Raw genomic sequence first — 17,256 nt, forward strand, 5'->3', positions numbered from 1 at the left:
GGGGGCCATTTAGTTTCTCCCCCCCCCCCCCCCCCCCCCCGAGAAAATAAATGAAATGCTGTTAATTGTCAGATCATTAGTTCATTGCCGTGAGAAAACATTCAAATCTGTAAATGCTCAGCTGAATTGAGCCCAAGCTTCTGGCTAAATTAGCAAGAGTGGGGTGATGTCTGTATCTTACAAAGTTTGCGGACCTGAATCTAGAAATTTGAGGGAATATCACTTCAACACGTGTCACCGATTAAAGAAGAAGAAGAAGAAGAAAAGCAGCATAAATTGGAGTTGTTCCACCAATAACACAATTTGTTGAAAAAGTAGTCTGACAAGTGGGACGGAGACCAATTCCTAAAATGATAAGTAAAATGAAGAGGTAGGAAACTGGCATCTGAGTCATGAAATAAGGTAGAGGAAAGGAGCGAAAGTCAACCACATGAACATAATTTGTCCACCATTATATTCCATACAATTCCACATTATTCTTGTTCACTGTACATCCCTGCCAACTGAGAGTTTGAGTTAAACAGCCTTTCTCTACTACACCAATGAGTGACAATTGGAATCAATAAACTCATATAAACTCTTGGGTGTAATAAATTTTGGAGATATGATTGTAATGATCTCATACGCACAGTCATAGGGAAAGCAGGTGGCAGATGCCAATTTACTGGTAGGATATAAGGAAGTTCAGTCAGTCTACAAAGGAGACTGCTTACGCAAAACTTTTCAATCCGTCCTAGAAAATTGCCCCAAATGTGTGGGATCAATAAGAAATTGAACTGACAGGGAATATTGACTGTATACAAGGTGCAGCATGAACAGTCACTGGTTTATTTATCTCAAGGGAGAGTGCAGCAGAAATGCTGAAAAACCGGAACTGGCTGATGCTTAAAGAAAAAAGTCAACTATCTCAAAAAAGACTACAAACATAGAGACTTCAAAAATTACATTAGACATGTCATCCCACACTACGACCATTGCACAATGGTGGCACACTGTCAGAAGAGAGTACATATTCCTGATTTCCTGCAGACACAGATCTTCTGTGGTACAGGTACCAGATATGCATTACGGTGTGTGACTGAAATGCCATGGCAATTGAAAGATATTCCAAATTTGAAGTATGCAGGACAGTACAATTCTAGGTGGCAAATTGTCTAATCTGCACACAGATTCATAGTAAAATTCTTGCAGTATCTGGACCAAATGCAATGTCGCATCCAGTGAGGCCATACTGATGTAGGTGATGCTGATTGGGAAGATCAGATATTGCACCGTGTGACTTCCATCTTTCTGGCGAGATGAAAGAACACCTAGGGAGAAAGATATTTTCCAACGATGAAGACATTCACACAGTGGTTCCCGAAAGGCTCGACCAATGGGCAGATTTCTATCGCCGAGGAATTTAACAATTGGTAAAACATTCGGACTGTTGTTTACAGAGACTTGCTAACTATGCTGACAAAGAGTGTTTTGCATCTGTGTCACTCTGAAATGGCCTTTGTCAACATGCAAACAAACACTCCTGCAAACGCAACTCACACACACACATGACCACAGGCTGCAGCAGCTAAAACCAGCATGAGTCTGGCTTCAGCTGACAGAGACTGTGGTCATGTGTGTGTGAGTTGCGTTTGCATGAATGTGTATGTGTGTGTTGTCTATCTTCGACAAAGGTCTTGTTGGCTGAAAGCTCACTTTCTGAGAGTCTTTTTGTTGTGCCTACCTGCAACTCATCATCTCTGCTATATGGTGAATAGCAACTATACTATCCTTTTCCTAATATTGTTACATTCCATCCTAGATTTGTCATTATTCAGTAGTTTAGAATTTATATTTGCAATGAAAAATGGATATTATGCTGAGCATCTAAGTAGAAATAAGAAAATATGCATTTCTCATAAAAATGCCAATCAGATATCTGTTAGTTATATATTTGATAAATTTTATATTTAAATGGCATAGTTATTCGAACTAAATAGAGAGAAAACAGAAAAATAGACTGATATGAGACTTGAACGAGTGATTATCAGTCTTGAATGCTGCTCATTTTTTTCCTTCTTTATGTATTTTACATTTCACGGAAATGCTAGTAGAACATGCACCTCTGTCTAGAAATCTGCAGTGGCAAGGGAATCAAACATAAGACTCCTACACTGCAGGTGTACATTCTACCAGAGAGCCACACTGCCTTGAGAAAAATCAACTTTACTTTAGGGTATTAAAAATATAGGAAAACTTCAAATCTTATTTTCTCAAGAATTTTTGAGAGTTGCATTGATCTGCTTTGGGCAGTAATATTTGAGTTCTCCGACACGCAAGTCACCCAATGTGTCATCGACTGTAATAAGTACTTGCCCTCCATGGCCGAACTTCCCCGAATGGGGGACTCCCGACCCACAATGCCATACGCTCATTTCCATTTCTGATCATAATGTACCATAAATATAAATAATTACAAAAATCTGAGTGCTGTGTGGGCTCATTACACGTCAAATGCGTTTTGGATGCCAAGAAATACTGCACTTACTTGATGTTTTTGATGCATAACTTTCGGGACGTCCTGTGAGAAAAGCTTAAGTTGAATTTCACATGATCAGTGTTTTAGGAACCCATGCTGAGGTCATTATGTTTGATATATTTCGTGTGTGTGTGTGTGTGTGTGTGTGTGTGTGTGTGTGTGTGTGTGTGTGGTTTGGGGATCTTATGGGCACCCAACGGTGAGGTTATCAGCACCCTAACGATGATTAAAATAAACAAATGTGGATAAGAACGAATGACCACATAATTACTCTAATTACTCTATCGCACAGGTACTTACACATGCACTAAAACCAACGAGGAGGCAAGATAGCTAATCAAGAAATTAAAACAGAGGGAAAAAAACACAGAAGAGCTAAAAGAACAGCACAGGGAAATGTGACTGGCTGACCACTTACAAAAAACTTGGGTGAGTCAGCCACCCTGTTGACACATTAAAAACATCTCCCCAAAATATTGTTAAAAACGTGGGACAATTCACAAAACTTTAAAATGCGAATCACATTCGTTTGATCATTGCATAAAATAGACTGCAGATCTGCCGGCAAATCCACTGCAGTCCACTGGTCAGCAAATAAAATGCAGTCCAATAAAATGTGGTGCACCGTGATCTGCACGCCACAAGCATCACACCTCAGAGGGTCCTCTCGCCGGAGTAAAAATCCATGCGTCATTGGGCTGTGGCCGATGCGAAGATGAGTAAGGATGACCTCGTCCCATCGACGTGGCTGGAAGGAAGTACGCCACGGCCGAGTTGTGGGCTTCACGACACGGAGCTTGTTGTCTGTCACTTCCAGCCAGTCATGTTCCCAGCAACACAGTACTTTATACCGCAATAGTGAGGTGAGGGCATGCAGGGGGATAGCACACTGAAAGACCTGACAGTCACGACACGCCTCCTTGGCTGCTCAATCAGCCCTTTCATTCCTCAGAATTCCCATGTGATATACCTCATTATCCTCATTTAGTTATCTATCCTATACCAGAATAAGGCCAAGAATGTTATTCTGGAGGTGGTACTTCCATACCAAGAAAGGGAACTTGATTTGTACGTTCTGTATAATCATGTTAACAATGTGATACTGTCACGGGCTGAATTAATACAGTAGCTATGTGACACGCCCCCCCCCCCTGCCCCCCCTCCCCCTCTCTCTCTCTCTCTCTCTCTCTCTCTCTCTCTCTCTCTCTGTGTGTGTGTGTGTGTGTGTGTGTGTGTGTGTGTGTGTGTGTGTGTGTGTGTGGAGTATCTAGTACAACCAATAACAACAGACATGATACACTGTTCGGAGGCTCGAGAAGTACATGTGTAGATGAATCCCCCTCCCCGACGCTGCTATCAAACAATGAAAAATGAAGTAGGGGGAAATCTCAAAAGAACATTTTTATCATTTAAAGCATGAGTGTCCTTATAATTGATTTTTATCTGGCAGCCAAATGAGACCTCAAGAAGTATAAACAGTTTCATGCTTTGGAAAAGTATCTATATTCATGTGATACACCACATAATAAACCAGATTTACAATACCTAACACTGTGACAAACTGAAAGAAAATTTGTGATCTGCTCATGTCTATTCTACTGGAAATTATTTATCATACAAGCACATAAATATTTCGATGGAAATTGAATACAGCTTGAAACGATTGAAAGCAAACTGGCATGCATCATAAATATGTTGCAATTTGAGATACTGTCCACAGTTTAAAAAAAGACAGGTTGGATAAAGTACTGATTTTCCCCACTCTGACAACAAAACTTTCACTATAAAGAGAAAAGAAGTAAGAGCTACAGACACCTCTACTCAGTGCATTCTCTAAGGAAACATCAACTGCCTGAAAATTGTAATGATTGAGGTACATTGACAGAAATAATTTTGAAAAGTGTTCTTTAAATTTCATTACAGAAGGACCTCCTGTCAGACAACTATAATATTTGCTAGTAACTTTGGTGACAATTTTTAAGCCAATAATAATTGTCTCAGACAAGCTGGTTGTGTAGTGTAACAAATAGAGTATTTATCTGTGAGAGGGAGGTGGGCCAAACCTGGACTGAATCGAAGAGTCAGACATACCTTTACGCCTAGCATAATAAGTGTGGTTTACAGGCAGATTCTCAAATCAGTCTGGGCATATACTGTACTGCTTTCCCAAGTCCACCTTAAAAGTACAACACACAAACAGGTCAAAAATTAAAAGATACCACAACAACATGATATGCAGGCAGATGGTATGTAGACAATATTCAAGATATCACTCAGAGTAGAAAAATAGGAAGATAAAGGCTTGACACCCTGTCACGGTGAAGTCATTAAAGACCAAGCACAAGCTCAGACTGTGGAAGAAAATCTGTTATGTCTGACTGAAGAGAAGAACGTAATTTGTACGCACAGCTTCGATTATTTCATTCTTGTTTATGTGCCCATCTAATGCTCAACACCAACCTCCTCAGTATTGTAAGTGGTTACCATTAATAATTCAATTGTTGTACTCGAACACCTACTTTTCCAGTACTGTACTGTCAGTGAACATGTAATCTTAGGACAAATTAGGTGTATGTGCTCTAGGTAAAATGCAGTATTCCAGTGGTGTTTTAAGAAGTCTGGAACATCTTATTAGATCTGAATATACTGTCAGCAGACCGTAACAAAACAAGCGAGAACTATCACACTTTTCTGATGAAAGAGATTAAGGAAACAAGCCACTGTTGTGATGGAAGTGTCATCCTAATGTGTGTATACATTTAAGTGTACTATGCAAGATACATTCAGAATGGTCTGAAAGGTTCAATACTAACTACGTCTGAGGACAGTCTCATACTTTGCAGGCTGTAGCCTGTGTTCATTATACTACTTCAAAGCAAGTATTCCATAATTATTATTTTTAATAATCTTAGCACCATGGGATCTGTTTATATTACAGGTATTTTCACCACTCACTTGAGGCAGTTATAAAACACGGCCCATCATTCTTCAGTTGGATGTAAATGTCAATGAAAAAATTTCTTTGCTGAAAACTCACCTTCCCCATACGTGTTTTATTTGTACTGCTCAGATCATACAGATGATGATTGTCGATATCAGCAACATCAATCACTGCATGTTCCTTTGATAATGCCTGAAAATCAAAGTTGTCGAATTGCTACAATAATTAAAATTATTTTTGGGCTAATCAATATTTTATTGTGAATTGTGTTTCAGCAGTGTTACCTTGCTGTCAATAACAACTGAACATGCTTCAGAATCTCTGCCAATACGATTCTCTCCTTTGTATATTGGGTAACTCTTGCCACCAATTTCCAAACTTCCAAACTGAAACCCAACAAAGCATTAATCCAATAAAATTGTTAATAAGTAATAATAATAATAATAATAATAATAATACAAGAAAATGATTTGGAATAAGCAGCTATAGAAGACAGGATACATAAAATGGGAAGAGCATATGGTGTAACTAAAGACCTTTACAATAAAAAGTGCCTATCTAACAGTGGAAAAATAAGACATTAGCACAAAGTAGCAAAACCAGAACATCAATAAGACAAGCAAATGCCCAGTATTAGACTATAATCTAGATAAATTAGAAATAGTAGGAAGGCAAATCATTAGGAAAATATTAGGCCCATGAAAACTATGGAAGATTGGGAATTATGAAGTAACGACAAAATTTACCAAAACATAAAAATATCAGAAGTAATGAGAAAAAGAAGACTGATGATTTTTGCACATTTGTATAGAATGCAACAGTCGATTAACCAAAAAATATTTGTGCGATAACAAATCAACAAGTCGTACATGTGAAGGAAAAAAGAATTAAAAACTATGAAATCAAAAATGATCTCAAGAAATCAGAAAACAGGAAGAAAAACTATAGTGAACAGATGAAAGAGTACTGGAAGAAAAGAAAAGAACAAAGAATAAGGAATGTAAACTAGTACCTGGTCTTTAGTTGGCCCGTCCAAAAAAAAGGAAAGAAAGAAATAAGAATAACAATAGTAATAATAACAAAAGTTGAAACTGATGATACTAAGATCATGCAGGCTTTGTTCTGTTCAAAGGACATTTGTTGTGGGTAATGATACAGTTGGTAGCTTAAAGCTACATGGCACCTCTGCCACCTGTTTACCACCTGTTTAAATGTCAACAACCAAAATCCTTCCCAAACAAACAAGATACTCATACGGTTCAGGTTCACTGATGGTCTTCAGATATGGCCCCAGGGCCAAGAAATTCTATTGTCATTCTTTTACAGCCGTTAACACCTTTTCGGTAAATGTCTAGAATATAGCGCCAGGGGGTACTTAAATGCTTTGTGCAGGAATGCTGTCAGGTATGATGGGAACAAAAGAATGTGTGTCAGCCATTTGTGTTACGCAGCCAATGAGAGAGCAGCAGGCGGAGTACGTGTTTCAAAGTAATACATTCAGAAGAAAGGATGAAACACTACTGTAAACAAGGATTACAAATGCTATTGGTCTTTATTTGAGTCACAGTTATTTGAACTGTGCTAGTATCTGCAAACCAAAGACAGCTTCGCAACCCATGATATATTCGAAAAAGCGGAGAAATTTTTCTCTGCTCTGTGTTGTTACACAATTGATCAGCATGAGCACACTGAATAATGGATCAGTGTTTTTGAATTAAATCATGGAAGAAGGTATGTAGATCAATGTTTATTAATATATAAAATGTGCAACCCTATTGTCAGTAAACATTGAGCCCCCTACCTTCTTCCATGATTGAATGAAAAAACATTGATCCACTTACTTAAAGTAGTGGCTTTTGTGGCAATTCCAGTTGATTCCATCCACACAAACCTTTGACTCTTTAGGAGACATTTCACCACCACATTTGATAAATTTTCATGTCTCTGCAATTAATCCATGAAACATGCACTAACGGAAAATGTTGACGTGCAGAACTAAATTACATAAATCAGTCCACTTTGTAGCACTCACTGCCATAATCCCTAAATATTTCTCTCGAAAGTCACTAATACACCGAAAAATAAGAAACAAGACAATGATTTCAATTTTGGTGCTAGAAATATATTGCCTCTATTTTGGTTATGTCAAAGGATCATCCCACTGGCTACATGAAACAGATGCACTGCCAATTTATGAGCAGTAGATAAGCACAGCTCTGACTGTCACCGGCTCTGACCTAGACCTTAGCCCACTTTTTCTCCTCTTTGTTTCATCTGGTCCCCGTCAGTACAGTGTGTCACTTTTTAAGACACTGAGCAACACTACTCTGGCGTGAAAAAAAACACAATCTATCCATATAAAAGGACAACCGACAACAGCATCTAGACTTCAATGGCATTCAGCAGTACCCATCCCTTCTGCATCAAAATCTCTCACAGAAAGGTGCTACTCCTCCAAATCTTGCCCACAAACAAATCTTGTCAGTCACATCCTCATATGCTTTTAATGCTCCAACTCCTAATATTCAGATGCAAAGGAGTACCCCCATTTTATTATCCCTATTACAAGCCTATTCTACACCATTAAAGTTAGTGCCAGTAGTTCGTAGTATATCCACTTCACAGAAACTTCTGCACAGTCCTTTACACTAGCAGGCCACCAACCATCTATCTAAGTGCATGGTCACTGCGAAATTGTAGTCAATACTGAACTTGACAGTGCCAGACCAGGAACACAATGAGTGAATTGTTTACTTAATTAAATGCAGTTTGTTGACTTCCAACCCCCACTACTTCTGATCCCACTGATATATGATCCTGACACCCAATAGCTAGTGGACTCACTAACAAGAGGAACATTATACCACACAATTCTTAATTGGTTGTGTGATTTCAGTCACCTGAATTTCTGCTATATCTGCACCCACCAAAATAATATTTCATTTCTCTGGATTATTTGGGCTTGCTTATCAACTGGATACTTGTGAGACAATGTGAAGAGCACATAGGGAGTATGAGGAATTCACTGGCTCAATTATAACTCATCTGCTCTAGTGCCCTCAAGATCAAAAATAGTTCTACACTGAACACAGTATTGCTGTGGAAGGGGTTCTTGAGAACACTTTCAGGATATACTACAAAGCAGCCAATAGAGTTCTCTTTCTTAGGGCAATCATTACAAATTACAACAGATTTGCAGTGTTCTGATACAATTTCGTAAAACTTGGACTTAAAAACATCACCAGGGGGACAATTCTTTCTGTAAACTCTTAATTCCTAAATAATTCTGAGCCTTCATATCAATTATGATGGTGAATGACATCATATTCAGTTACATACAGCACAAACATCTGCACTTGGTGCCACCAGTTTCTGCTTAGCGCGAATACCAAATGGCCTTGCTGCTCATGATTGATCCATGAATGACTGCTCCACCCTAATCTCAGCACACAGACTGGGAACCAGTTTAGTTACATTATCCTGTTGGAAGCCTACACCCATCTAGGCAAACAGCACCAATGATTTAATGACATAACACCCAAGCAGAAGTGTAAACTGTGCATCAAAATTTGACTCGAAACCACAAAAAGCCTGGTAAAACAACCAGAGCAGATGTAAATGGTCTGCTCCATATGACCTGTGACTGAGGCACTTTAGTGCTTCATGACTTTCGTCTTTCGATCCTACAGGTGCAGAAACCACTCAACTCATCAAAGGTTATACTTAAAAACTTAAAATTTTAAAATTTAGACTAGAAAAAAAAGGCAATGAGAATGAATAAAATCGATACAAACACTGCTGTAATGAAAATTTAAAAACCCGTCCTACCCAAACCATCCTCCAGTCACCTGACTGTCAATTGTGAGCAGTCACTGCAACATTAGGAAAGAAACAAAATTACTACAGCCATCCACAAACAACAAACACAGGACAGAAGACTGAACTATGCATAAAATATCATTTACAGCCATAGAAAACAAAATGCGCCTGAGGGAGACCATTCTCTTTCTCAAAGCTCTACGACATAATCATCAACCAAATATCCAACATATCATCTACACATGATGAGCTGTAAAAATATATGCTGAACCTGCACCATGGCAGTCAGCTGATAGGTATGTATACCTGCTTAAAGGAAGTCCCTCTCACTAAGGGCTCACCTTCAGAGGATGTCATGTTTCCAAGTAGAGAAGGAATTAGCATATTTCATCAAAATATAAGAGGTATTAGAGATAAAGTTAGTGAACTGCTTACAGATGTTGACTCTGAAATTATTGATATATCGGAGCACCACTTACATAATTTGACAATTCAGAGGCTTCCTTTACCAGGATACATTATTAGCTGGCTGTTTTTCAAGGAGTTCCTTGCAGGGTGGGGGAGTGGCCATGTAGGCAAAAAGCACTATTCCATTTGAGTCCATAGAAGTACGACGGCATTGCACTGAACAGATATTTGAATGTTGTGCAGAGGCAGTTGAATTTAATTAAACTAAACTTCTGATTGTTGTTGTTTATATGTCCCCTAATTCTGATTCACTTTGTAGGAAGTACCATAAATTAGTTATATGTGGTGACTTCAATATAAATTTTGTATATGATGGTGCAAGAAAAAGGATGTTGGTAGATTTCAATTCATACGATCTGATGCAGACTGTGTTTTTTTCCAATTAGGGTGCAAGGGAACAGTTGCACAGCCATAGACGACGTCTTTACTCATTCTCCATTACTAGATAGGCATTCTGTTAGTAAATGGTGAACAGCCTTTCAGACCATAATGCAAAAAATTTTAACACTAAAAGGCTTTTGTACTCAAACAAATGCCACATATAATTACAAGCTATGTAGGAAAGTTAATCCAACAGCAAAAGAGTTTTTCTTTTTAAACCTTGTTAAGGAACAAGAGTGGCAGGATGTTTATAGTGCCGATAACATAGATGATAAATATAATGCTTTCCTTAACACATTTCTCATGCTCTTTGAGAGTTGCTTTCCATTAGAACATTCTGAATGGGGTACTAGCAGTAACAGGCAGCCCAGGTGGCTGACTAGTGGTATAAGGATATCATGTAGAACAAAGTGGGAATTATATCAAATTGTTAGAAGTAATCACAACAAACAGTATCAAAAAGTGCTTAAAAATGTTATTACGAAGGCAAAAAGTATGTGGTATGCAAATAAAATAGCTAATCCACAGGATAAAATCAAAACCATATGGTCAGTTGTAAAGGAAGTGTCTGGTCAGCAGCACCTGACGTTTTAATTTCACAGAATGGGCATAAGATTAGTGAAACTTAACAGTTCAAATTTCTAGGTTTACAGATAGATAGTAAATTGTCATGGAAAGTCCACATTCAGGATGTGGTGTCACCGCCAGACACCACACTTGCTAGGTGGTAGCCTTTATATCGGCTGCGGTCCGTTAGTATACGTTGGACCCGCGTGTCGCCACTGTCAGTGATTGCAGACCGAGCGCCGCCACACGGCAGGTCTAGAGTGTCTTCTTAGCACTCGCCCCAGTTGTACAGCCGACTTTGCTAGCGATGGTTCACTGACAAATTACACTCTCATTTGCCGAGACGATAGTTAGCATAGCCTTCAGCTACGTCATTTGCTACGACCTAGCAAGGTGCCATTATCTTTTGCTATTTATCTTGTGATACATGTACCGTCAGACCGATGTTCACCAATTATGAATTAAAGTTAAGTATTCCAGTAGTTACTTACGTTCTTTGCTACTATGAATTCCCTTACCTGTTCCAGACCTCACGCCAGCCTGCGTGAGCTTAAACGCGTGCCTTTCGGCTTCCTCTCCTAGTGGCTTGGCTGTCTTGCCAAGTCACAACACAGGATCTTGTTCAAATACTTAGTGCTGCCATTTTTACTATTCGAATGGCATCTGAAGTGAATGATCGTTCGACACAGAAATTAGCCTACTTTGCTTATTTTCATTCGCTTGTGTCATACGGTATTATGTTTTGGACTAACTCTTCCCATTCTAAAAGGATATTTTTGACTCAGAAATAGGCGATTTAGGCAATAAGTGGTGTAAGTTCACGAACCTCTTGTCGACCCCTGTTAACAAGTCTGGGTATTTTGACATTGGCCTCTCAATATATATATTTCTTACTGTCATTTCTTGTTACCAATATTTGGCTTACTGTCATTTCTTGTCAACAATATTAGCTTATTCCCAAGAACAAGCAGCTTTCACCCAGTTAATACTCAGCAGAAATCAAACCTGCACTTGGATCAGACTTCCTCAACTCTTGTGTAGAAATGTGTGCAGTATACTGCCGCATCCATCTTCAATAAGCTACCACTTGAATTCAAAAATCTTAGCAGTAATTCATGTGCTTTCAAATCAAAACTGAAGAGTTTCCTCATGGGTCACGCCTTCTATTCTGTTGAGGAGTTCCTTGAAAAATTAAGCTGATTCTTGTTGTATTGCTGATTGCGTTTACTTAAACTTATGGACTGACTTTTTTCGGGTTCATAAACATTTTATTTTTATCTGTTATTACTTTTATTTTGTAATTTCATGTACTGGAACATTCCATGACTTTGGAGATTTGTTCCTCAATTTGGTCCTAAGGAACTTGATGTGAAAATAAAATAAAAATAAAAAATATCCCCAAAAGCTCAATTTGTGGACCTGCCAGACATTATTATTCTTCCAAGTAGTGCCTTAGACCCTTTCAAGATTGAAGAATATTATAATTCTGCCATTGCGATACAATTTTAAGTTTAGTTTATGTTTACACGATGAGCTTGTTTATCAGCAAAGTACACATACTTTTAAAAATTTCTTTTCAATGATTGGTAAACCTCTATACAGTAGTTTCAATCAGCTTTTTTTTTCCTATGACAAACAAATATACATAAATAAGCAGTAATCTTTATTTTTCTGTGAATTAAAAACAAAAATCATTGAAGCAACAATAGGAGCACTAACAACCAATATTCTGGCACTTCATACCTGTATTTTTTTGTCATCTTTGGTCTCTTTCAGCTCTTCAAATGCGAGATCATCCAAAATTTGAGTGCAGTCCATCATGTGTCTTATGTCGGGCTGCAAAGTTCAATAAAGTTAATATTTTGCTTTAATCAATAATTTAATTCAAATAAAATAAATAAATACCACAAAAATTTACTTAGTAAAAATAATTTATGTAACAATTTGAAGAAATTATAAATTAGTTGTACAACTGCATACTTCAGTAAACACAATGATGCATACAATACCTTTTTATCAAAAGAGTCTGAGTTATGTGGAGTTCTGTGAGTGTTAATCCTTGAATAGCTGATTACCTGTAACAAACAAAAAGGATGTGCTTCTGGTACATAATCATATATCGAACAATATGTTATAATCCAGTAATAACTTCATATGGACTTGATGTTAAAAGCCTTTAAATCAGAATCTGGAAATAATGTTTAATGTTTCATAATAGGTGAGCTAATCTCATGGCTCAGAGATTGTGATAAGTACCTGTCACTATCCCCTTAAAATGTGGACTGTTCAACAGGCAGAACTAAGATTTCATAGTTACAAAAGTGCATACGTGAGGTTCAGAAGATCACACACATTTCAATGTGGGATTGTCAACAAGCACCTGCTTATATCATCTACCATTTGTAAACGTTTCCTACAGCCTTTGGCAGCCTATTAATCAGTCACTAGTAGCTGAACGACTTTGGACCATAGTGCTGTGTTTCCACCCACAGCCAACCATAGCAATCAAACAATAATAATGTGTGCAACAGCAGTGTAGAAGCTGTTATGCACACTATCCGATCCTGTTACTTATTAATGGGTATTAATATGGGGTGCATCCAGCCTTCGTCTTTGCGACAGTTTGAAGTCTGTTAGGGACATTTTCAGTGAGGTGTCTGAATGTCTGTGGACAAATGGCAGCTCATTCTTCCTCAAGTGCCAAAACCAGATACTGTAGGATTCTGGGGTCTGGAGCAAACTTGACATTCTAAGTCATCCCAAAAGTGTTCCATTGGCTCCATGTCAGAAATCTGGACTGTCAGTCCATTTCAGGCATGTTACTGTTACAAACCATTGCCTCACAGACACTGCTCTATGGCAGGATGCATTGTCATGCCAATACAGACAATCATTGTCTCTGAACCATTCCTCCCTTCCGCATTTACAGTTTTCTTAAGCACAAAAAGAAAACCACACCCTAACTATGAAAAAAACTTCCACACTGTAACAATACCTCCACCGTACTTCACTGACGGCAATTAAGTCCTCCAGGCATTTGCCAAACCCTTCCACCAGATTGCCACAGGGTACAGTGCGAATCATCACCTCAATTCACACATTTCCAGTTGCTCGCTGCCCACTGGCAGCACTCTTTACATCACATGAAACTTCGCTTAGCATTTACGTCAAAAATCTGTGGCTTTCGAGCAGCTGCTCGGTCATTTTACACCTTTCTTCTGAACTCCATATGCACAATCACTGGGCTAGCTGGATTACTGGTAGCACTTTGGAACTCATGAGTGATTCCTTCAACTGATTTCTTACAATTCTTTTACAATCACCCTCCACAATGCTCAACAGTCCCTCTCCTCCACTACATGAGCTCTTTGTTTAGTTGTTGCTGTTCCTTTGCATTTCCACTTCACAACCATCTTACCAACAGTCAACTTGGCAAACTTTAGAAAGGTTGGAGCAAGCAATATCACGCTCAATTATTTCTTTATTAAAATGTACAAACAGGTAGAGACAACAAATTCAGACAACTCGCCTCAGTTAAACAGTGAAGCCTTGTGCAAACTGGAACCTTCAATAAGTCCACAAACTGAAATCCTTCCACACAATACTGTCATAAATACGGATGGCTGTTTTACAGCTTTCCTAAATTTGTACTGCACAATGTAGAAATGTCTCAAATGCAAATTCTTATACAACTCTATTCTGATCCATAAAATAGCATTCCCAGACACTCCTAAGTAAATAAAGGAACTGCTGCATGACATATTCCACTGGAAACATTTGATCATTAAACAATTACTCCACATTGAGAGTCATGCAATTTTCTCTTTTTTCCCCACAAATTTACAGTGTGACAAATCACGGATGACGAGATATTCAAGGTCATTTTCATGGGCTGATGGAAGGCACAGCAAGGGCTGAGGGGGGAGGAGCTTTGCGGACCACAGATATTGAGGCTGTTCAGGGTAACAATATAGAGAACGATATGAAAGCAAGTGGCAAATGGTGTGTACTCCTTTTTTGTAGTACTGTTAACGGCTATCATTTTATGCTGTTTGCACTGGATATATGGAATGAAACTTTTTCATGCAACAGAAAAATAGCTGTACTCAGAAGTCCAAGTTATTTACTTTTCTTCATACAGAGCATTTGTCACTGTTGCTCCCTTGCCCCAGTAGCATTCCAAAATAACATCTCTTTCATCACAAAGCAGCATGAGTATAAGACCCCTGATAATGTTTGGTGGAACTTATAGATTACAGAAATGTGCTACAGAGGTATTCTTTGTCCCTACTCTTGATGGCAACACACTCAGGTCTCATCTTCTGTGAAAAATCTTCCTGGGAATTCATCATCAAGATGTGTGAAAGGTCCTCACTGGTTAGTCATTCCATTCTGTACTAAATTGTCAAGATACACATTTCGTAGTAACTGTATGGACTGGTTAGCACAACAAAAAGATTTCAGATGAGCTGGATTCAAATCTCCATTTGGCCATTCAAATTTTAGTTTTCTGTGGTTTCCTTCAATCAATTAATGTGAACACAAATGATTCCTTCGTAAAGAACATAGCCCAATTCCTTCCCCATCTTTGCAGTCCATCTCAGTTTGATCTCCATCTCTAATGAACTTTTTGTTATTGGGACATTCATTCTTAAGCTTCCTTTCTTATCTTCTAAAGGAGTTGCAATACATCATGGACAATTTGGGATACATACAAGCTCTTTCTGATAAAGTATTTTACAATTGCAATGCTTCCTGGCAACTATACTGAGGAATACAAGATGAGAAACATAGAAGTAGATATCCTCTGAGTAACGAAGCAGCTTAAATCACTTAATGAAGGCAAGGCCTCCGGTCCGGATTGTATACCAGTCAGGTTCCTCTCAGAATATGTCGATAAAAATAGCTCCATATTTAGTAATTATATACAACCACTTGCTCATGGAAAGATCCGTACCTAAAGACTGGAAAATTGCTCAAGTCACACCAATACCCAAAAAGGGAAGTAGAAGTAATCCACTGAATTACAGGCCTATATCACTAACGTCGATTTGCAGCAGGGTTTTGGAACATATACTGTATTCAAATATTATGAAGTACCTTGAAGAAAATGATTTATTGTCACATAGTCAGAACAGCTTTAGAAAATATCACTCTTGTGAAACACAACTAGCTCTTTATACTCATGAAGTAATACGTGCTATCGACAGGGGATGTCAAATTGATTCCATATTTTTAGATTTCCAGAAGGCTTTCGACAACGTTCCTCACAAGCGTCTTCTAACCAAACTGCGTTTCTACGGAGTATTGCCTCAGATGTGCGACTGAATTTGTGATTTCCTGTCAGAAAGGTCACAGTTCATAGTAATAGACCGAAAGTCATCGAGTAACACAGAAGTAATATCCGGCGTTCCCCAAGGAAGTGTTATAGGCCCTCTGTTGTTCTTGATCTATATTAACAACATACGAGACAATCTTAGTAGCCATCTTAGATTGTTTGCAGATGATGCTGTCATTTACCGTCTTGTAAAGTCATCAGATGATCAAAACGACTTGCAAAATGATTTAGATAAGAAATCTGTATGGTGCAAAAAGTGGCAATTGACCCTGAATAAGGAAAAGTGTGAAGTTATTCACGTGAGTACTAAAGTAAATCAGCTAAATTTCGATTACACGATAGGCCACACAAATCTGAAGGCTGTAAATTCAACTACATACTTAGGGATTACAATTACTAATAACCTAAATTGGAACGATCACATACATAATATTGTGGGTAGAGCAAGCCAAAGACTTGCGATACATTGGCAGAACACTTAGAAAGTGCAACTGGCCTACTAAAGGGACTGCTTACACCATGCTTGTCCACCCTATTCTGGAGTATTGCTGTGCGGTGTGGGATCCGCATCAAGTGGGACTGATGGATGACATCGAAAAAGTACAAAGAAGGGCAGCACGTTTTGTATTATTGCAAAATAGGGGAGATAGTGTCACACACATGATATGTGAATTGGAGTGGCAATCATTAAAATAAAGGCTTTTTCGTTAAGGCGTTTTTCGTTGCGACAGGATCTTCTCATGAAATTTCAATCACCAGTTTTCTCCTCCGATTGCAAAAACATTCCGTTGGCACCCACCTACATATGGAGAAATGATCATCATGGTAAAATAAGAGAAATCAGGGCTCGCAGAGAAAAATTTAAGTGCTCGTTTTTCCCACGTGCCGTTCGAGAGCGGAACGGTAGAGAGACAGCTTGAAAGTGGTTCATTGAACCCTCTGTCAGGCACTTTATTGTGAACAGCAGAGTAATCACGTAGATGTAGAATAAGGGAGGAGGGAGGAAGACAGCAGATGAGATGGGAGAAGAAAAATGGGGGAGGGTGGAGGGGAGGAGAGGAGAAGCTAAGAGTCTCAGTTTAATAACATATAGACATATCTCTAGCTTATGTGTCGCCACTTCCCCCAACCTCTGCCCATGAACTTTGTTGGTGACGATATGAGGATCTGTAGTGCAGATTAAGTTGTGAGTAACAATCTGGTTGACAAAGCCAAGAAGTATGT

General features: G+C 38.6%; 1 protein-coding gene across 1 annotated transcript in view; it reads right to left on the reverse strand.

The window, feature by feature from the left end:
- LOC126484377 (uncharacterized) overlaps window positions 1-17,256 on the reverse strand; it is a 100,026-nt gene that overhangs the window by 76,107 nt on the left and 6,663 nt on the right. The window contains exons 3-6 of the mRNA XM_050107905.1: window positions 12,704-12,769; window positions 12,438-12,530; window positions 5,744-5,845; window positions 5,556-5,651 (exon numbers count right to left, since the gene is read on the reverse strand). Coding sequence (XP_049963862.1) covers window positions 5,556-5,651; window positions 5,744-5,845; window positions 12,438-12,530; window positions 12,704-12,769 — 357 coding nt within the window. The remainder of the gene's footprint in view (window positions 1-5,555; window positions 5,652-5,743; window positions 5,846-12,437; window positions 12,531-12,703; window positions 12,770-17,256) is intronic.

Source organism: Schistocerca serialis, chromosome 1 (genome assembly GCF_023864345.2).
Source record: "Schistocerca serialis cubense isolate TAMUIC-IGC-003099 chromosome 1, iqSchSeri2.2, whole genome shotgun sequence".
Classification (NCBI taxonomy): domain Eukaryota; kingdom Metazoa; phylum Arthropoda; class Insecta; order Orthoptera; family Acrididae; genus Schistocerca; species Schistocerca serialis.